Source organism: Perca flavescens, chromosome 6 (genome assembly GCF_004354835.1).
Source record: "Perca flavescens isolate YP-PL-M2 chromosome 6, PFLA_1.0, whole genome shotgun sequence".
NCBI lineage: Eukaryota > Metazoa > Chordata > Actinopteri > Perciformes > Percidae > Perca > Perca flavescens.
Window position 1 is genome coordinate 27,518,608 of NC_041336.1, and position 22,794 is coordinate 27,541,401.

The 22,794-nt window shown below is 41.7% G+C and overlaps 1 protein-coding gene across 2 annotated transcripts; it reads right to left on the minus strand.

Annotated features, from left to right (window-relative positions):
- Positions 1–731: 731 nt before the first annotated feature.
- On the minus strand, positions 732–16,038 carry rspo3 (R-spondin 3). Of its 2 annotated transcripts, none has more exons than XM_028581761.1 (6): positions 15,114–16,038; positions 10,462–10,656; positions 9,803–9,946; positions 9,441–9,587; positions 7,957–8,142; positions 732–1,819 (listed from the first exon to the last, which is right to left on the minus strand). In XM_028581761.1, the coding sequence occupies exons 1-6, from the start codon at positions 15,211–15,213 to the stop codon at positions 1,605–1,607; spliced, it is 987 nt and encodes a 328-aa protein (XP_028437562.1). In that variant the 5' UTR covers positions 15,214–16,038; the 3' UTR covers positions 732–1,604. The 2 variants fall into 2 exon arrangements, with proteins under 2 accessions (XP_028437562.1, XP_028437561.1); XM_028581760.1 differs by having other exon boundaries at positions 9,441–9,590.
- Positions 16,039–22,794: the final 6,756 nt, after the last annotated feature.

Here is a 22,794-nt window from a genome sequence, read left to right on the forward strand (position 1 = left end):
CTCGACAGTGTAAGGACCGCCTTCATTTTACATGTCTAATCTAGTTTATTGACAAACTTTATAGACACTGAAATAGTTAAGATATGGGTTCAAATGCATGCAACTTAATATTAGAGAAGGTGTTTAAATTAATTATATGTACTACTATGATTGAATGAAATTAGAAAATAATATATATCTTGCTGTGAAGTTGGAACTTCTTGATGCTAGTTGTCATAGTTTCATTTATATATTTATTTATACATATTTGCAGAAAAATTAAAGAGGGCCTATTGTCCCTGCAAACTAATAATTATTCCAATAATTTTGACTCGAATAATGACTGGAGGTAGCATAATTACTTTAAACTGCATGGTTGATGATTCACAATATGTGCTGAGGAACACAACATAATAGTTAAAATAGTGATCTACCTTCCTTGCTACCATGGACATAACCGCTACTGGTATTTATTGGTAGCTCTGTATATTTCTCAATTGCAACAGAAGATGTTCTATTTCTCTTTAGTGACACTAAGAGATACCAGTCAGTGTCTGCGACAAGTGTTCAGGTATGGCAGTGTGTTGATGCTCTACTACACCTTCAGCTTTCACCCAAATGAGCCCATGGCAACCTTTTGAATCAACAATGACTAGCAGCATAGTGTACTGATAGTGTACTTTCACTTAACTTTTACTCTGAGGTTTTAAGCATGTTCAAGTGGATGGCAGAGGAAACATAACAGACACAGGTACAAACCCATTATAGTTTTATTTGACATACAGGTGTTTTTGGTTCCTAGGCAAGGAGCTTTACTGAGAGCACAGATTCCATTTACACAAAAAAGAAAAACCAATGGTAGATTAGATTCAACACTTATCTGGATCAAACTAGCTTTTGTTCAAGACATACAGAACACATGTTAATGATATTCAGTTTTTGACCATACTCCTTTGATTCACAGCATGCAGGTTCTCCTACATCTGTCACTTGTAGTGATTATGAAGATGTCACAAGATGGCAATTAGCAAACTCACTTTTATTTTTTCTTTACAAATTCTGCACCAAATAAAATAAAGAGATCTACAGAACAGGAACAACAACAATAAACAATTGTTCTACATAATGTTGCAAAATCTACATTCAAAAACCAAGACGCGCGATGTACCAGGGCCCCATTAAATAACCATATCAACAAGCACATAGTATAACGTCTTTGTCTCTCTGTCTGTCTGTCTGTCTGTCTGTCTGTCTGCCAGCCCGCCAGTCCGCCACACAGTCACAGACATTTCTCACTTTGTTCTTCAGTCCCAATAGCAGTCTCAGCAGTGTCTCCCGCACATTTCAACAGAGAGACACTCTCTCAGTGGTGGAAGTGAAGGCTACAGGTTAGGGAAAAAAAGACTTTTTAAAGTCCATAGTGGCCCAAGCCTTGTGGCTGAATGTGCCCCATCCCGCTTGTGCATAAACATTATATTCAAATCATACAGGTAGCAGCAACACCCCTGCAGAGAGGGGTCGAGGGGGGTGAACAGTGGGTGAAGATGGGCAAGTTTTGGAGAAGGAAGAATGGGAGGATAACAGGAGGAGGGTGGGGAGGTGCTAGACTTTGTCTGTCCAGAGCACTACTGTACAAGGCCGTCTTCAGGGGAGACTGGGTCTGTGTCGTGGCCTCTGCGATGCCTGTGCTCCGTTTTGTTCCTGTTATCAGAGTCCTCGCGTTCACCTGTGTCCCTCTCTCGCTCCCTTTCTCTCTTCCTCTCCCGTCGCCCCTCTTGGTTCTCCTTATCTTTTCGGTTGTTGCGATTCCCCCGTTCTCTTCGCTCATTCTTCCTCCGTCCTGGAAGTTCAGAAAATTAAATAAAGATTAGTGAAGCGAGGAAGAGGGTGAAGCTCGCCATCTTGTCCCCATCAATATCAGGAGATAGTATTCAGTTAACAAGTCTTTCACTATAGATGCTTTTCATACTGCTAATCAATATATTTCAATAAGAACGTTTGTATCGTATAATGCAATTGATACAGCAATAGAAAATGTCCAAAATGTAGGTCTACATGTCAAATAGTACCAATTGTTATGCATTTGCCACTTAATAAATCAATCTCGTAACATATACACGTTTTGTCTAAATTAATGTGTATAATATTTCAGCTAGGGAGCCTCAATCACACATGTTCCATACTAAGATAATTTCTTATACAGTATTTAGCTGTGGCTATATTAAAGCTGTAATCTTTTAGCTCAAAAAAAATAAATATATATATATATATCAAAAAATCCCTTCAAGTAAGTGTAGCAAGACTTGTTGAATTAGCATGTTACAGGGTGCAGTTTTTATCACAATGCTCTGTATTCACCACTAGATGCCAGTCTTTAATCACAGACAGCAGCCCTCTCCCTGTGATGAGCAGACCTTTGTCCAAAATAGAAAACCTTTAAATAAACCCCTAACTTATCTGTTCTTGCGACACCATCTCATAAACAAAACCAAGAGTTTTGGAATGCTGAAGGTTTATCTCTGCTCGAGCTACAGCTATTAATGATAATAACAAGATCCATCCCCAGGGAGGTTGGAGACAGGACCTGCAAGTGAAAGCAGAGGAGGCCCTTTCCTGTTGTTGTACTGCTGCTGTTCATGTGTGAGTGGAACGGAGCAGCACGGCCTGCTTGGCCCGTTGGCTGGCCAGTCGGGGATTGTGAAACTGCTGAAGTAGGCAGTAGGCACAGACACAGGGAGAGAGAGAGAGAGAAAGAGAGATAAAGGGAGAGCGAGAGAAAGAGATCTCTCTCTGTCTCTGTCCTGTTTGGCCCCCTATATGCTCATCCTCTCCCTCTCTGTCTGTTCATTATACAAGCCAGGGCTCTGGTTGGACCAAGGACCATATCTGACCCACACATTCTGGGCTAGTGATACCAAGCTCTACCTGCCCACTATGTTTAATCTTCTTCTGGAAATAATGAAAGAAGACAGGAGATGGACTTGTGCATATGTGAATATTTGCACAAACTGTAGTATGGACAGCACAGTGTTCAATTGCAAGATAGTGAAAAGTAAGTAAGAAAAAGAATCAAAATCAAAGATATTGAAGATAGGCGGGTGCATGGATCGATGGATGGACAGATGGAGTAATCTGGTGCACTGACTCATTCAGGGTCTGTCCCCCGTCCTCTATAAACACAGGAAGTCCCCTACGTTGTCATTGTTTTCTCTGTCCTGACACCATTTACAACTATTTACAAGTTCAGTGGATTAGTCATACTCCGTGGATTGGCCCTCCTGCTTTTGTCGAGCCACAGGAGAAACCTAATCCACGCCAGTGTTAAAATGATTAGGAGCGTGTTTATCAAACCAACCTGCGTTTAGTTCGTTGGAACATTTTGGGATTTTTGTGTAATGGAACTGTGTAATGACATGTGTGTAATGGTTGATTTGGAGACAACGCATGAAAATCTTCCAGTGATTTTATGAACTGGAACTGGAACCTGCACCTGTGATGATATAGCTTCATTTGATTTTAAAGGTTTAAGAAAAGCTTCCACGTTTGCCTTAATTAAAAGTGGAACTGCTCACATCACCAATAAGTCCTGTTCTGGCTGAGACTTGTACAATATGCTGTAAGGCTGCAAAAGTACTACATAAAAATATATAGAAATACATTTTTTCTACAAAATAAGGTGGTAACGTTGTGTTAAAGTTTGTCCAAAAGTGACGATAGGATTGTTCAGGAATTGTAATATTTGACACGGACAAATTATCGAAACTATTACTTCATATTGTATCACTTACACGTATGGCACTGTAAATATGGTAGCTTTTGTCCTAAGCTAAGCTAACAGTCTCCTGGCTCTGGATCAGTATGGATTTATGAGTGACGGCAATCATTTGCAAAATGTTACACTTTTCTTTTACATGGTTTCCGTTGATGTAACTGACACAACTGTAAAGCAACTGAAACATTTATTTAACACCCCACTATCTATTTTGTTGTTTAGCAATGGCTCATAAAAGTGAGTACAAATATACAACACAAATAATGTTGTTATATAAGAGAGCATTTGTGTTGTCACTCTTTAACCTGTTACCTCATTATATAGCCTATATATACACTATACACTTAAGATTTTGTCATTTGTACTAAGACTAGATACGCTGTAAAAGATTAGTTATGACCAATACAGTATAAATATTGACATTAATTTCAAATGAGAGCAAATCTGGATCCAAAGTCTGGAACTTCTCTTAGGTTCCACATATAATTAGTGCCACATTCAGGACGCAGATTACAAGTATTTGTCATCAGTACAACTGAAAGAACATGTGGCTATAATTTCTAGTTAATGAGGAAAAATGTATGCAGAAAAAGATGTTCTCATTTCATCCTGTGTTATTCCTCTAAAAGCTGCACAGTGTAAACACAGACACTAGTGTGGACCTGCTGAATTGTCTGTGTAACTTCTAGAAATCTGTTGCAGCACATTGACAGAGGACAGGAGTCAGTACTGAGTGGGACACTACGCACTGTATGTGTGTGTGTGTGTGTGTGTGTGTGTGTGTGTGTGTGTGTGTGTGTGTGTGTGTGTGTGTGTGTGTGTGTGTGTGTGTGTGTGTGTGTGTGTGTGTGTGAGCATGCTGGTGAAAGAGACATGGAGAAAGAAAGAGAGCAGTCGAAGAGATGAATAAAAATCCAGAGTATTAAATGAACTAAAGATAAAGGTGAGAGTAGGAAACCAACAGAGAGAAAAAGAAAATGAGAGTCGAAAGGCACACTGTGTGTGTGTGTGTGTGTGTGCGTGTGCACACGTGCGTGTTGGAGGAGCACTGTGTGTTTTATGGTGGCACATCCTCCGTGGCAGGCGTTCTGTCGTCCGGGGAGCTTTTGGCGGGAGCCAGGCTGGGATTAAAGGCTATGGGCTGTCCCACAAGAGGAATGCCTGCAGCATGGCCGCCAGGATGTCATGAGGGGGGTTCTGGGTGTGTGTGTGTGTGTGTGTGTGTGTGTGTGTGTGTGTGTGTGTGTGTGTGTGTGTGTGTGTGCGTGCGTGCGTGTCTGAGAATCAGTCCTCCTCATTGTCTGGTTGATGCTATGTAGCTTGCTCAACTGTATGTTTTTCTGTCTGTATATGTGTGTGTGTGTGTGTGTGTGTGTGTGTGTGTGTGTGTGTGTGTGTGTGTGTCTGTGTCTGTGTGTGTGTATGTGTATGTGTGTGTGTGTGTGTGTGTGTGTGTGTGGGGAGTTAAAGGGGGCTACAGTTTGCAGGGGGCACACGGTATATCCGGCCACAGAGATAGAGAGGTGAACAGCAGGTCGATCGAAGGACAAATTAGCCAGCCTTAACTTGAGAGGGACGGCGGTGCGGATGATTACATTCGTAATCCCTAGCCGTGGATAACGGAGGAACAGAGCCAAGTTTCTCTAAGAGTCTTAGTCCGAATATGTCAGCATTTTTCTTCCAGTTTTAACAACTTTTCTGACACGATATCTGTAATTTAAAACATTGTTTCGGGGTTAATCAGCACAAACTGGAAGTGATTTGCAATGGTTCTGTAGAACTGGATGAGGTAATGGCTGGAGGAATAAGTTTCAACATGTTCAACATTTTAGGAAATGCGAGTTATATGACAAGATTGATACCTCTCTCATATCGGTGCATTAAATATGAAACTGTAGCCAGGAAAGGATTCGCAAGCTAGCCTGGCATTGGTTAAAGTTATGAGAATTCACCTGCCAGCACCAAAAAATAGTTTTAGTGCGTAACTCATAGAACAACAACTTTCTGTTTTGTGTTTGCTTATGGATTAAACAAACAAGATAAGTGTTCATTTGTGAGCTTTAAAGGTGCTGGTAGGCAGAGTTTTAAAGTCTTCATGCTAAGCTAAGCTAATCACCTGCTAGCTTAAGCTTAATTTTTAATAGACAGACACGAGGGCGGTATCAGCAGTTGTATTTCCCAAAATGTCCAACTACTTTTAAGAAAGAAAGATTAATAAGTTAGGGCATACAAATGGTGAAAGAAGATGCGATGGGTAAAGTAGTAGACTCGTGTGAAGGAGTAAAATGATATAGCGAGGAGAAGAATGGGAAAAGGAGGGGAAGGACGGAGAGGGAGGAGAAGGCAAAAGGAGAGAAAGTGCAAAAGAGGAGGAAAGGAAAAGGAGGAGGAGGATGTATCAGTGTCTGAGGGCTGCTGGAGGATTACTGGGGGCTCTCTGAGGTCGGACCACTGACCCTCTAGCGTGTGCAGAACGTAAACAGTGAGGAGAGGACGCGCCGAAGCAGATAATTAGCTCTCATTTACTGCGGATGCTCTTGGAGCAAGGGCAACCGGGTAATCACAAGCAAGGGGCAACATCGATAAACTACACACAGCTTTCTCTTTTTCTTTCTTTCTTTCTTTCTTTCTTTCTTTCTTTCTTTCTTTCTTTCAATTCACCTCCCTTCTCTCTGTACCCCCTCCTTTCACCAGGCTCAGGCTAGATCAACAGAGCCGTCGACTCCACACTAAAGTCTCGGCCCCGACCCGACTGACTGGGAGCGCCACCAGGGAGCTTATATGGGGGTCTGTGTTTTCTTTGGTGTGGTAGGGAGTGTGTGTTTGTGTGTGTGTGTGTGTGTGTGTGTGTGTGTGTGTGTGTGTGTGTGTGTGTGTGTGGAGGGGACGAGGATGGGGCAATGATCAGTAAAGAGATACAGACAGAAAGTTTGAGAGAGAGAGAGAGAGAGAGAGAGAGAGAGAGAGAGAGAGAGAGAGAGAGAGAGATGGATAGCAGGGGTGACAGAGGGCACATTTCACAGTCTGCCTTACAAATCATGTCGACCCAGTTGACTCTCTTCACAAGTTACCACCAAGAGCAACGGCTGTGTAGTTATTTTAGTGAGACAAAGATGTTATGTGCGTGTATCTGTGTGCATGTGTGTGTGTGTGTGTGTGTGTGTGTGTGTGTTGTTTTGTGTGTGCACAAGTGAGTCTGCAAGTGCGTATTTGTGCATTTGTCTGAAAGAGAGGGTGTATCTGGATCTCGATTTGTGCATGTGTTGGTTTGCATGTGTGTGTGTGCATGTGTGTATTGGCAGCTGTGGGGATAAACCAATACTGATCCCCTGGTCGCCGCGTGCCTCCCAGGGGGAGGATGTTGATGTTGAGCTGGCTGTTTCTGCTCCAGAGTCAACTGCTTTTCTGCTGCATCTCACACACACACACACAGACACACAGACACACACAGACACACACACACACACACACACACACACACACACACACACACAGACACACAGACACACGAATGCATGCACGCACGCATGCACACACGCACACACACACACACACACACACACACACACACACACACACACACACACACACACACACACACACACACACACACTGTTTGTTCTGTAAGTGTGAGGCCCCAGGGGGCTGGATCTCAGCCTCCTAGCCTGTCTGCGATCTGTCATTTAACACTACAGATCCCAACCAGCTGTAGCCGCCGACCAGCACAGTAACCACACACACGCAGTACACACATAACAGAAAGTGGTCGTAAATGCGCCACAGCATCGGGCTTTATAAAGAGTTGTCCCCGTCTGAAAGCAGTTCACTCTCTTCATTAGAAATGATCACGCTATTCCCTGTTTACTAGGAGCAGAGAAAGCAGTTTTGCTGTTTAAAAATCCAAAGAGGTCTTGTGGGAAAACACACAACATACCCATTGCAACACCACACATGTGTGTTCCCCCCACTGTCCTCACTCTAACCACAATGACAATGCTCTGAGTAAACAGTCGTAGTCCTGAGCGGAAGACCGACTAGCTCTGACGGTACAAGCTGAAGCAGCAAGGTCTGGAATTCATAGAAATCGTACCATGACTTATAAATACAATGAGTGTGATCGGCCAACAGCAGCTACAACAGACAATGTCTATGATGTGCCCATTTAAAAAAAAAAAAAACTGTAACTTTGATAATGTTTTCTTTACCTGGACATTTCCTCCTCTTGACCAGACACTCTTTGGTTTCTGACATCCCAGGGCAGGGATTGCCAAAGGGTGATGGAGACTGGATGAGCTGCCGTGTGCGGGTCTCCTGTCCTCGCTTGAACCCACAGGTTTTACCGGACCGAGAGCAGGGGCTCCACTCGCTCCACTCACCCACCTCGCAGTGCACTAACAGGGGAAGAATTGGGACAAAGAAGTGAGGGTGAGAAAGTGTTTAGTCATCAAGAGCCAAAAAAGTGGCATAGGGCTATACCAACATGATGGCATCTTTTCTTTTCTGACACAAACACACACACACACACACACACACACACACACACACACACACACACACACACACACACACACTGTAAACCCAGATGTAGTAGTAATTAAACGTTTTAGTGGCCACTACTTATCATTTTGTTAAAAACCATATCCATTACTAAATCACATTAGTTGTTTGTAATAATCAAATTAAGTATGCAGGGCACAGATCTTATTAAGCACAGATAACTAAGGATCTTACAGTAAATTTCTGTATGGGAGGGGCGGAGTAACTGATGGGATCTGGGCAGTGAGGAGAGCACATTCACTGTCATGTACACAGATTGTACACTAGTAACTCTTGAGTGAAAGTTTCCATGAACTACTATACATTGGAAAATTTGAATGTTTTACATGGGTGTTATCAATCTGTTTTAATGGAATAAATGTATTGAATGCAGCGTTCTTAAAGTCAGGCTGTCATAAAGTAAAACAAATTATATTTGTATGATAAATTATTTCATAGTGTTGGTAAGTAGTCTAATGTTTTGTATGTGTATGTTTCTTTGCATGTTTAAAGCCATAGTGTTTTTTTTAGGAATTCTAAGTAATGACTACAAAACTTTCGGTGTGTCCACATGCTACAAGCCCTCTGTGATCGCACACCACCCCCACCCCTACGCCACGCAGCTGCTAGTAGCCAAGGAGGACACGGAGGATTAAAAAAACATGATGTACTCTTCAGAAGAGGTAATTATCTTCACTCGATTTTCTGCACGCAAAAGTCGCTGGACGAAACCAGTTTCTGAACGTAGCCATACTGAGAAGAACTGACAACTCATTTGGCAATGACGTGAATGTAACAGACGTTCATTAATATGAAAAAGTTACGGACTAAAGCTTTAACTTAACATGCTTATTTTAGACAACAAAAATTATTTATGTTCACTACTGATTTTTAGTAATGACTACTATGTAAACTTGATTTGACTTGATATCTGTGTTAATACAACTTGACCTGTTAAGTTTGACCTTGTGTAAAAACTTAGACAATTTAGGGCAACGGGATTCCATGCAAATTTCTAGTAAAGTCAACTAATTTAGGATAACAGTGAACACACACACACACACACACACACACACACACACACACACACACACACACACACACACACACACACACACACACACACACACACACACACACACACTGGACTGACCTTGTGGTGTGCACTCCATGAGTATGTCACTGGGCTCGTAGTCCTCTGGACAGACATGGTGGCACCTCCCGCTGAGCTGGTACAGACCTGGCCTGCACCGCGTGCATGTCTCACTGTTCACACACACCTCACACTCTGCAGGGCACCCTGCTAAGACAAAAGCACAGTTATGTATCCACAGTAGTGGCCAAAGTTTACACATAAACATGTTGTATGTGTGCTTCATTCCAAAGTCAGAATTAGTAGCTTAGTAATTGTTTTCATGAATAATGTGGGATAACTAAAAGGTAAATAGAGTTAAATAAAGGGCAAAACCTGTGTTTTTGTTCTGTCCCTGAGAATTGTGAACTCTAAATACTCACTGGGAACACACTCCCTCTCTGTGTCACTGCGGACCAGCCCCTCAGGGCAGTTCTCCTGGCACTTGCCCAGGTGAAGGTAGAATCCTGCTCGGCAGTGTGTGCAGAAGTTCTTGTTGAAGCAGGAGTCGCACTCCAACCTGCACTCTGACAGAGAGAGACACAGACCCACCGCCAGCGTTTATTTAAACTGCACAAGTTATCGCGTGTGTCCTGTGTGTTAAATATACAGAGTGTCAGTGTGTATGTGTTCGTGTGTGCATATCTCACTGGAAATACAGTCAGGAATATAGGCCACGGCAGTCAGATTGTGTTACACGGTGGATATATGATTTTCAGTAAAGCAACGCTTGGTTTAATTTAATGTCAGCAAAAGGAAACATACTTAACAGGGTTCAAGTTACTTGAGTACATACCGTATGGATATATAATGCTATATTTCACAATCAGGTCTTGAAACTTCTTGTAAAGAAGGTAAAACACGTTACGAGGCCACATTTAACTCAAGACGAGGTATGCCCGTCCCTTCAGAGGGCAATTAATTACACAGAAGTCTGTAGGTGTGGTAATTATGTTTATTCAAATCGGGAGCATGTAAAGCCAGGGATATTTACATTCATATTTTGCTACACAAATACAGTTAGTTGCTCGTTGTGGCTTACTTGTGCAGGTGTTTCTTTCTCGGGAGCGTGTGTCGTAAAAGCCTGGAGGACAGGAAGTCATGCACACCCCGATCTGCTTCATCCCAATCCTCTCCAAATGCATGAAGAAGCGCGGCTTGCAGGACAGGCAGCCATTGTAGTCAGAGCAGGTCAGACAGCCACCCTGCTGGCACCCTGAGCTCACACCAGAGATCTCTGTTGACAGAGGTATAACTTTTTTACTTTTCAGGCATTTTAATATATGAAAGTGGAATCATATGGATAGCTTGCTAGATTTGCACAATTCTAGTGAGATGACAGCATTTGATAAGCCACAGTGCCCCCAATTCAATGCCAGGCACTTTGTAAGTAGTAACACCAGCCTCCCTGTTATTCAAAGCTCATAGCAGAGAGTCACTTTATGTTGGTGCCAAGGATGGACGTACACTAGTAACCTCTGGTAGCCTCTCTATAAAATTGTAATCAATTTATCACTAAAACATTTTTGTTACGGTGCCATGCACAAATCAGGATCAGGCTGATAAATGAATCTACAAAGTTCCAACCAGATTGTGGAAGTTTTGAGTTTATACATTTTAAACAGTGTGGGGTCAGTGCAGTGCAGATATCAGGTCAGACAGTCCTGTGGCACCACTGCAATATGCTTGGCTCTACTATACCAACATCAGTGGATTTTTAAAGATGCTTTTAAGTTTCACAGTGGATCAACAATGTTACATTTTGTTATAGTGTATGTTACATCTCACCTATCATTCTTCCAGTTTCAGTAAAGAAATCAGTAACAAAAAAGAAAGAAAGAGAAAATTGTTTTAAATATTTTAACAGAAAATACTGTACTGATTTAGCATAGCATCTTCATACAGGTCTTTTCAAATGAGGAAACAATCTGAAACTGTGTGTTTTAACATCTGATAAATAAGTTAATTATTTGAAGTATTAAAATATTTCAGTCAGGTTTTGTGTCATGTTTTTCCAACAATGAGGGCAAAGGGAAAGCAGAAAGTAAACTTTATTACGAAGTGTTAATTTACAGTATCATATATAACTAATCACCTACTGTCTCAGCAAAGTGACAATAACAATGACAGCTATTTATACTATGTTTATAACCCTGTTTATGTACATACATAAGCCCTGTAGTGTTTAGTTTATGTTGATATATTTTACAGTAGGGGTTCCATCCTCCACTCTTTACTAATTTGTGGGATGATTCACCAGACTTTGTCTGCCATGGATGAAAGCTCTGGTTGTAGGTTTTATTCATTTTAATTGTATGTTGACAATTTGTCACATATATTTTAATGTCTCTAAAGTTACAGCATGTGCATTCATAATAAAAAAAAATCCAAAGATTTGAAAAAAATAGGGCTTAAAATATTAAAGAACTAATTGTTTTAAAGAAAAAGACATTTAGTGTGATTTCTTGCAGCCAGTTTCTTGGAAAAGCTTGTACAGTATTTCATCTTTTTCAGTATCTGATTGCACTAACAAAAACAGTAACAAAAAGAGGGCTTGGGTGGTTGGATGGGGATGTAGATATGTTCTGAATGAGAACGTCAACTCAGGGACAAGCATGTTACAGCCTACTTATATATAGGAGCGACACCTGTGACATAAAGTCAATGTGTAGGCATTAGACATGAGAGACGCTCTATGCTTTACATACTTATGTGCACCTATGCTGTATTGGTACTCCATTACCAAAGACATTGATTAGAAAAAGTTGCAGTACTCACACATGGTAGGCAAATCAAAAGCAACCCCTGTAAGTGTCCTAGGAATTGGTTTTCCTCTCCAGCCTTGGCATCTCATGCCAGTGCTTTAAGCTGGCCCTCTTCCTTCTTCTCTAAGTTTGGGGTTTGGCTGCCGGTTTACCATAGATCATGGATACTTTGTTTGAAATATCTCGACAATCTTTACAACTGCTGTCCATTTGCCCACATGTGTTCCTGCCAAGTTGCCCTGATTCACAGAAGTCTTAAGACACAGGAATTTGGCCTTGCTCTCGCACTTGCACCAACAAAACCTCAGTTGGACTTGCATAACATACCAACAAAGTCACATATGAATAAACACATTCACATGCCTGCACACACAAACACAGATGGTTCATGGAGAAAATAGAACTGTGCAACAAAAAAGAGGTAACATGAAAAAACAGTGCCTTAAGTAATGAATGTGTACCTCTATGTTTAACTTTAAATCAAATTTTAAATAACCCAATTTTCATCCTCCGCTGAGCTGACCTGATAAACTATATAATATATATAAACCCAACTGTTAGCACCCACATGCCTTCATTTGTGGATGCACCATTGCAGACAGGAAGCCCAGAGCTCGGGTTCAGTCTCTGCATGGTAATTTTTGGCTAGTTGACTCAATGGTCATTGACTCCCCTCTTACTCTTACCCCCTTCTTTCCCTCCGAAGTCTGTACTCATTCAACCCTTCACCAACTAATTCTTCTATCCATCCTGATATCTCTGGAAGTGTTAGATATCTGCATCCTTGGAGGAAGTTTGGATTCTGTAGAAGCACTTGTCAATTAATGGGTAGAATGGGTTAAAAGTTGATTTCCTTACTGCAAAACGTGAACGAAACCTTCAGCTTGGAAAGAAATGAATGAATGCGTTGGTGCTGCCATCTCACAAGTGAATTACATCATGGTTGAGTCCATAAAACACATTTTCGGCATCTCATTTTGAACCAAAACAAATTGATAATAAACTGTAAAATGGAAACAAGAAGCACACTGTTAACACTGTTTTTGTTTAGGGGGAAATAAACATTCAAAAGGGAAAATCTGCATGTCTTGATGCAGCGTATGGTATAAAGCAGACTCTGCAACGTCTAAATGTCCTACAATAGTACAACACAGACACACATTTAAGTGAGAATAATCAACCTATTCATACAGTAGGAGATGCACCTTGACTTTTATCATTAAAACTGATGTCTGATGCCATTATATGTCAGTTTGCTGCAGTTTAAATAAGATCTATATATAAAGGCTATGTATAGGCTGTTTCACCCTGCTGAACAGAAAAATACGTCCATGCTTAGTTTGTCAGGTCTGACCTAAACTACATTGAACACAGCTTCCAAGAGCAAAGGTTACCCCAGGACCCCTTTAAAACTACATAATAAACACACCGTTAACCCCAGATGCTGCAACTCCCTGCTTTTTTTTTATCACTACTTTGGTGGTCAAGAGGGAAGAAATTGCATTGAAATCGGTCCAGGTGCGGATTACAGATTTGAGCTCTGTGTATAAATGTAAAGAAATGTTGTGATAAGTTTCAGCCCCAGGTGGCAGGGCTAAAAACATCACTTTGAAGGTCTATTATTGTAGATCACAGGCAGTTTTTGGCCACGCTGGCAAGCGATACACAAAATATTTCAGTTGTCACTGCTCTTCTCTAACAGACTTAGTCACAGAGCACATCTGGAGACCCTCAGTGATAACGTGTGTGTAGGAAGAATAGAAAAATATACTTTATTGATGTATTTCAGTGTCATGGAAAAAGGCTGGCCGTAGCTCAGGAGATGAGACATAATGTTGGACCTCGGGGAGATATATGGGAGATGAAATACCACCAGACTTGAAAGTGTTTTCAGTATGGAACATCTCTGGTGTTTTATGGAGCCTGCTAGCAAATTTGCATTAAGTCAGATTTTGAACAGTAAAAAGAACAAGATGGGACATGATTTTAAATTATGATAGAGTTCAATATTCTGACTGGCATAAAGATGAATACTAGCCTACTCTTTATGATCTGGGCCAACATCACAAAATGAAGTGTGATGATCCGCATGAAGTCCAAAATGTGGCAGCGTGAGGGAGTGAATTGAACATGGAGACTATTTAACGAAACATAGCGAGCTATGAATATCCATGTGAGCAGGCCAGGCAGCCGGGCAGCACACTCCGCGCCTGAACTCTGCTGCTCTGACCGCTAGAGAGCGACGGGAACCAGGAGACTGTGCGCAAAGAGCAGCGGCTGCAGGTGACACGCACAGCAATTCATTTATTACATTAAGGAAAGGAAACATTGTGAAAGTGGTTAAATTACTAAAGGTATCATGGATGGACCATACAATCAAAGAGCTAATAGGCTGGAGCATGCATTGGAATTTCATCAACCAATTTAAGAGTAGCTCCCCCGTTTTATCACAGCAATTTAGTAAGTTGGAGTGCGTAAACCTCATAATGCAGAAATGCTTTTTGGGAGAGTGGAAATTGGCGATAATATCTCTATTATCTTGAATAGCTTTAAATCACTCTTATATGCTTATCTTATATGGAAAATAAGTTGAGTTTTGATCTTGTAGTTTTTAATCATAGGATATGGAGAGAGAAAACAGCAAAGATCAGAAACAACTTATATCGAAGGAACATTATGGCAGTTGCGCGCCTGTGTAGGATTGTTTAATGACCTACTGCTACAAATTTACCAATTTACCATTCATTCATTTAGACATTGGGAATAGACAATTGGATTCGCACTTTTGTTAGCAAAAGGTGTAGAATGTAGGGTGGAGACTTGACGACTCTTTGAGTAAAACAGGCCAAGAAATGCTGTATAAAAAATGAATAATAAAAAAAAAAAGAACATGCACACGTGCACACGCATCGTATCGCACTTTACTTACGTTTATTTGGCCGGTGCCTGGAGCTGCTGTGCTGCTGACAACCAGTGTAATCCATGCAGTGCAAGATGATCAAAACAAAGGAGATCAGTTGTAATTGCATAGTAGCCCAGAGATGAGACTCTTAAAGCCAATGTCAATGTTTACCAAGTCACTTATTGGATACGATTCCGTGTTCTTCCCCCCAGACGGAGGCAGAGTGTGGAGGGTAGATAATTCCTAGATACAGCAGGACCCCCAGCTATGTGGTGATATGTGGTGATGGTAGTGTACGGTGGCCCAATGATGCCTGGGCCTCTTAGACTGTAACATCCTGGATAGGATCTTCATATGTGCCAAGAAAGCCAGACGGAGTCAGGGATCCGTTATCCGTGCTGTGATAAAGACCATGCCTTCCAAAAAAACAAACAAACACGACAAAAAGCTGGATTCTCATACGGTGTGCGCAGGAGGACAGCAAAACCAATCATTAGTGTAGGTCAGAAAGATGGATATAATTATTGTTATTTATGAGTAAACATGACCCTCAAAGAGTTTGCGTTATCATATCCATGTGCAGAACTCCAAATGGACCTTTCTCCCCCTCTCCCCGTCTCTCTCAGTGGAGATGCGCCGTGCGTCCCGGTGTGTGTGGATACTCTAATGTGCCAGGCGCGCCGAGGGTCTCGGCTTCATCTCAGCATCAGCTAAAGCACAAACAAAGTGAAAAGCTACCACAGGACCAAGACTAGAAAAGACAAAATAAATCTGTAAGTTGAAGGTTTCGTAGTTCTTTTGGCTATCAAACGCACTCCTCCTCTCGCTCGCTGTCGGCGGCTGCAGGCAACTGAACCAAAGTAAATCTCCGCAGTTTCAGCGCTTTTGTGCTTTGCGTGCAGGACCCATTCACTCCCCTCCTGCCGGCCGGCTGATGACTTCAGCCCTCTGCTGTCTCTCTGTCTCTCTCTCTCCCCCTATGAGCTCCAAAGTTTATTTAGAGGGCAAGCCCCCCCGCGTCAGAGAGACAGAGAGAGAGAGAGAGAGAGAGAGAGAGAGAGAGAGAGAGAGAGAGAGAGAGAGAGAGAGAGAGAGAGAGAGAGAGAGTTTAGAAATTTGTACTGGGGCTTCTTTATGATTCCTGTCTGGCATTGTGCTCCCTTACAGCATCTTTTAACATGAACTGCATGTAAAAATGATGGAAATGAATAGACTCAACTAGAACCCAACTCCTCTTTTTTAACTGATAAAATTGATATTTTTTTCCATTTCTAAATTGACAATCTTGTTATTTGTTAAGTGTTTTTTTTCATGCATGCCATTCTAACCAATAAAGTCCTTGAGAATGATTTTTAATTTGGCAAACACAACACATGCTGGACACAACCCCAGCAGCCAGGTTAGATTCCATCAGTGCTAAATGAGAAAAAGAATGGCTCCGTTATGACAGCAGGTGTTACTCAGTCATTTTGTCATTTGGCTCCTTTCTTCCAAATGTTAGTATGAGTTTATGTTCAAAGAGAGAGGTGACATGTCATTCCTTATCCTGACTGAGACTATTATTTATCCACCTTGACAATGTGAGATTAGCACACATATTACGGACTTTACAGTCACCTTATAGTAATATGGATTTTCTTCAGGATATATTTGTGCATATGTTTATGAGATTACTCTAGGAAGAATGGTTCCTTGAGAAAATAAGTAGTTTGAATAATGTGGCCAGTATTTGTATTTCCAATTGTGACATTTGAAACTGATCTGCAAAAATGCACCTAAAGATGTACTGGTGTACCAGAAAGTAATGTATTCATGCTCCAGGTAGTTTATAGGATATTACTGTGTGGTCTAATAACTTTCTGTTATTGAGTAAAGACTTTTTTTTTCACAGAAAAACTCAAGCAGCAGCAGCAGCAGCAGCAGCAGCAGCAGCAGCAGCAGCAGCAGCAGCAGCAGCAGCAGCATCTCATCTTATGACCTCTAGAGGGAGTTAGTTCCACAAAAGCTTGAAGCACATTGTCATAACACACAAGCATGACTATCAGTGTGTCATTTGCTGTCCAAATGTGATGTTGTTTGTATTGTCACAATATGGAGGACTGATCAACAGGAAAGAAAGCCACACAAATTTAAAAGATGTATCTTAAAAATCCCATGACAGGAGCATTCCGGACTTTCATCACATTGAGCAAATGATAATACTAACTTGCCGATCATCAATCATTGTTCCAGATCAGTTGTCAGAGCCTCAGTCGGCAGGTTTGGGAGTTTTGGTGATAATTGGTTTTATATGAAGAGACTTTGCTGTATACCGCCAGGCTTAGTGAATGGTGGCCTCTTTAGATGGAAGCAGAGCGGCGTAAAAGGGGGAGCTGAAGCCTCATTTGTCTAACTGGTGTGTTGATGTTTAGGGGGAACAGTATGCACAAGTCCAGTGCTTCTCCTCGCTGTGGCTTCTGGGCTTTCATCAGTCACTGTGCTGAGGAAAGCAATGCAAACACACCCTTTCACATCCACTGAGGCAGACTGCTGAACCCAACTTTACATGTATTAGGCATGTGCCTGCATTTTTATTTAGATTTATATTTGAACAAAAGCACTGTAATGTAATAGAGGATGGAATTTGAGATCACATGTAAGCTCATGTGTGTTAAATTAACATGTTATGCAAAACAATAGCGACAAATTGTAAAATATTGTGACGAAATTATGAAATCTCCCTCCTCCCTATCCTCCGTTTGGTGTAAGGGATGTCAAAGAATAATGCTCGTCTTTGTGTCCCAGCCTGAACTAGCCCCACCATCCCCTGGGGGTAGGAGCGTGTGTGTGTGTGTTTGGGTATGTGTGAGTGCATGTGTATGTGTGTTTGGGTACGTGTGAGTGCGTGTGTGTGTGTATGTGGCATTGGGGTGCGCAAGGTTAAGGTCACTTGGTCAGTCCCTGTGACCGTCCAGTGAGTGAATCAGTCGACACCTGTAAATGAAGTCGGGCAGGTGCATAAACCCTCCCGAGCAAGGATGGATGCACACTACAACTTTTTTTTTTTTAATAATACCACATTTAGTCCTGTTTTAGCCTTACTCTAATGTAGGCCTTGCACAAAGGCCTACATTCTCTTTTGGTGATTGGCTTTGGTTTACAGTTGGTTTATCAGAGCATAGTTGTTTCTTCCATTGTTAATATAAAGCTATTGATTACAGCAGCATTAAGGGAAGGTTGTGGAGTTCTTGTTTGAGTGGGTCCCTGGTACGTAATATTAAATATAAACATAACTTTTGTTTGCCACGCAGGGCTTAAGAGGCTGGAGTTCAAAGTGTATCAGAAGCTAATTACATTTATCATTCCCCAGTCTAAGCTACAATCACAGGTTACAATCATAGGCTAATATCATTCAGTTAAGCAGATGTCCACTTTGTTACATTCATATGACATTGCACGGATCCATTTACGCTCTTAATCCTCAGATCAGAGTAACAAACATACCACTACAGCACAAAGCTCATGTCCGTGATCCCCAAACTGTTCATTCCCCGGCCTATGACTCATAAAATTCCCAGATGACAGTGACAACGTTGATCCACTGTCCTGTCATCAGTTAATGAATTAGGCCGGGCTCAGTGTGGACAGCAATTGACAGCATGTGTGTCTCGCTGGGGTCTGTGAAAACATAGTGGCTCAGTCTGTGGCCTTATATGCAGGTTTTCCTGACGTTGCATCTATTAAAGCTGCAAATAGCCAAGTGGCAATCCTGTGCATTCTCTCAGCGTGAAGCAAGAAGAGAGAGACAGGGACACGGGGCAGCAGAGGCTGTACAAAGTTATGAAAATAGCCATGCACATACACACACACACACACACACACACACACACACACACACACACACACACACACACACACACACACACACACACACACACACACACACACACACACACACACACACACACACACATAAATACAGGATCTAGAAGTTCCAATAAATAATTTTTGATTCTTGAAATTCTATTATACACAGAGACAGGGAGGATTAGATTAATATGAAGAAGGATAAGACAGGTGCATGTGTTGTGGGGCGGAAGGTGGGGCAAACTCATCTTAAATGTGTGTGTGCATGTTTGTGTGGCTGCATTTCTGTGTGTATGCTGGGGTGATTGAGGGGATCATTTCATAGTAAGAGGATTGAGAAGGTAGTCAAGGACAGATAATCACTGCGAGCAAGAGCTGTCAGCTGTACACACAGAGGGAAAGCAGGTCAGAGTTCTGCATAGAGAAGGTCAAAAGAGAAGGGTACGTGTGTGTGTGTGTGTGTGTGTGTGTGTGTGTGTGTGTGTGTGTGTGTGTGTGTGAGAGAGAGGTGGAGGGGGGCATTTACCTTCCCGACTTTACGACTTCCCACTAAGACCTGTATTCCCCTCAAATAACAATAAATAATCCTCCTGTGTTAAATTTGTGTTAAAAGCAATAGCTTTTTTTTTTTTTTTTTTTGGAAATCCTCTTTTTCGCTTCCTGCTCAGAGTTATTATACTAACTATTAACTATTGTAACTCTCATGTGTGTCCGTTCAATATGAAGCTGCAGCCGGTAGACGTTACTGTAGTTTAGCTTAGCACAAAGATTGGAAACAGGGTAAAGCAGCTAGCTTTCCATAGATAACAAAGTCTGCCTACCAGCACCTCTAAAGCGTATTAATAGGCCATGTTATATTATTATCTTATATCTTTTTTGTTTAATTTGTCCCAACACTGCCGGAAGCAGTGACTCTCTGCAGTCTTGTCATCACCATGAGGTTGCTTGGCAACCAGCAGAGATGCCAGAAATTCATTGCACCGGGCTAAGAAGTAGTTTGGAACATAACCCCCATAAAACTACAAATTGTAGTTTTTACACGTTGGTTTTGTTCCCTTTGGACAGAGCCAGGCTAGCTGTTTCCCCCTGTTTCCAGTATTTATGCTAAGCTAAGCTGATCGGCTGCAGCTTTTTATTTACTGTACAGATATGAGAGTGGCATCAATCTTCTCTTGGTAATAAAGCGTACTATTGTGTGTACTATTCCTTCAAGTCTGTGTTTTCTGAAATGGTACAGTTTTTTTGAATGCTGCTCACATTCGCCATGTCCATCAGAGACTCCCCTGTATGTGTGCTTGTTTATAGATGACCGTGTATTTGCACATGTAAGTATGGAAATATCCGGTTCATGTGGATGTGATGTACTGAAGTGTGTTGTGCTTTACTGTGGAAGTGACCCCAGGAGGAATCCCCTCAGCAGGCCTGACTAATTTGGCCATGAGCGTGGCATTAACTACACATTCCTTCCAAAGCGGTGTCTCCTCTTCCCTTTCCCCCTTGACAGCAGCACTTTAAATAAACGGAGCATGGGGCTGTTAAGAGAGGCCACCACTTTCTGTGTCTGACCCTCTGTACGACCTTAATTGATGTATTTCCTCTTCTTTTTAGCCTCTCTTTGAAAAACGGTACTGACCGGTGAATTGTCAAAGTGACTAGTATGACAGGAGGGGGGGAAAGTGCCGTGAGTCCTGAGTTCACTTGAGTCAGGGTGGTGGTGGTGGTGGTGGTGGTGGTGGGGGGCTTCATTATCCTCCAAAAATTAGAGGAAAAGTCAGTGAGAAAAGCCAGCCACCTCTTGACAAGAGTGAGAAAGTTTATATATTCTCTTCCCTCTTGCTACCCCAGCGCGGGGTTTCTTATGAAGCCGTGGAGAGACAATGACAGCATACTGGGGATCAAACACTGCTACCCAGGAAATTTTAATCAACGGAGCACCACCAGCTTTTTTTCCCATCAGTTGTTGCCAGGCAACAGGTGAGGCAGACCCCAGATATTCTGTATGTGTGTGTGGTATTGCTGGTGGGGGAATTGGGCGGGAGGGGGGGGGGGGGGGGGTGGTTGCATATCAGGGTGTGTATAGAAGAACCTTTGGGTAATTTTATTAATCTGCATGGGGAGTCTTTTCTTTTTCTTCTTGATAAAACCCTTTCAGCTCTTTCTTTACGGCAGGCGGTCCTTCTGCCCTCGACTTTTGTCCTGTGATTATTCCGCTCAGCAGGGACCCGTGTCAAGCATCCCCTCAAAGAGAGCCTGTGTGAGAGGAGGTGTAGATCTGTGTGAGAGATACAGAACATTGTAGTCATTAGGGAAAGTTTGTCATGCAAATACTGTAAATCATTTTTGTTGACTTTTTCAGAACACATGGTCCAGGAACAGCCCTCGAGAAACTTTGAGATTACTCGCTATAGAAAGTTGAAAGAAGGCAGATGGCTTAAGCTTTATTTTTCTAGTGAACAATTTCCTCTCAATCTAAGAGATTCTAATGGAAAGACCCTGAATTAAAACATGTGTGAAAGTCCAATTTACCCCTTCGTTTCTCACCCATGCAGAACAACCCCAGCGAACCACACTGAAAACATTTTTTGTTCTGAAGTAAATTAGTGCTGACATTTTTCCATCCTGTGAAAAAGTTCGGACTCTTTCCCTTCTCCAGCAAAGCTGAGCGTTGGCCAGATCTGTTCTGCTGGAGTTACCAGTGGCTAATGTGAGGTTGTTGATTTCAGGAACTGTTGAGACAGTGTGGTTTTAACAGTCAACACATAGCTTCTCAGATGTTCCAAACATTAAGACACTGGAATGATGCCTCTCCTCTCTCAAATGCATCGCATAATATCACACTGGAGCACTTGGAAGACTTTTGAAGAATAATTCCTGGATGTTGCCTCTTTCCACATTGTTTTGAGCTGATTCAAGGACCTTATTGCAAAGGAAGTATAATTCACAGTATGAAGAAATTGTACGTATAATTGAATACACAGAAACTAACTGTTATGAGCCAAGATAAGTTATCCAGACAGCTTCCACCCAAACAAAATGCAGACTGATCCTTATTCTGAACAAGATTGTTTACCGTCTAGAGGCTTTGTCAGGCAGTGCTAAGGCACAGCGGTGATAAATGCTAATGTCAGCATGCTAACATACTGATGTTTAGCATGTATAATGTATACCATGGCCACCATCTTAGTTTATTGAGTTAAATTAGATAATTAGCATTAAACACAAAGTACAGCTAAAGCTAGTTTTGTTGGTAAAGTATTGGTCAAATTAAAATTGTGACCTGATGATGGTGCTAGACTAGAGCTACAGTGAGGGCATGACCAAAGTTATTAAAAGTTTACCTTGGGGAACATTAATGTGTGTACCAAATTTCATGGTAATGTATTCAGGAAGGATGAAGGATTCATCCTCTGGGGACCTTGAATATCTGTATATAATGTCATGGTAATGCTTCCAAAACTTTTGAAATACAGTGTGTATTGCATTGTGCACTGGCTGACATTGCCATCCCTAGAGCCACGGAGCTAGTGGTAAAAAACGACATGCAGTATTTTTCTAGATGTTTTTCTAGGTGGCGTTACATAAGAGATTACATAATACCTTTGTGAAAGTCAGAAACCCAAATACAAGAAGGTCGTGATGTTTATAAGGAAAATAACATCAGTTATCTGTCCGCGCTGATGCTGTTAAATTTTAGTTTCACATCGTTATGGTAACCAACAAAAGAGAAAGAATCTCTTCCTCCCAGAGGCCGCAGGCTCTAAAAATTAACAAGTGTTGATTATTCGCACACAAGCAATCCATTTCATGTTTGAAAACCAGTCATATAAAAATATCCAGGACCCATAAAACAGCAGGATTCAAA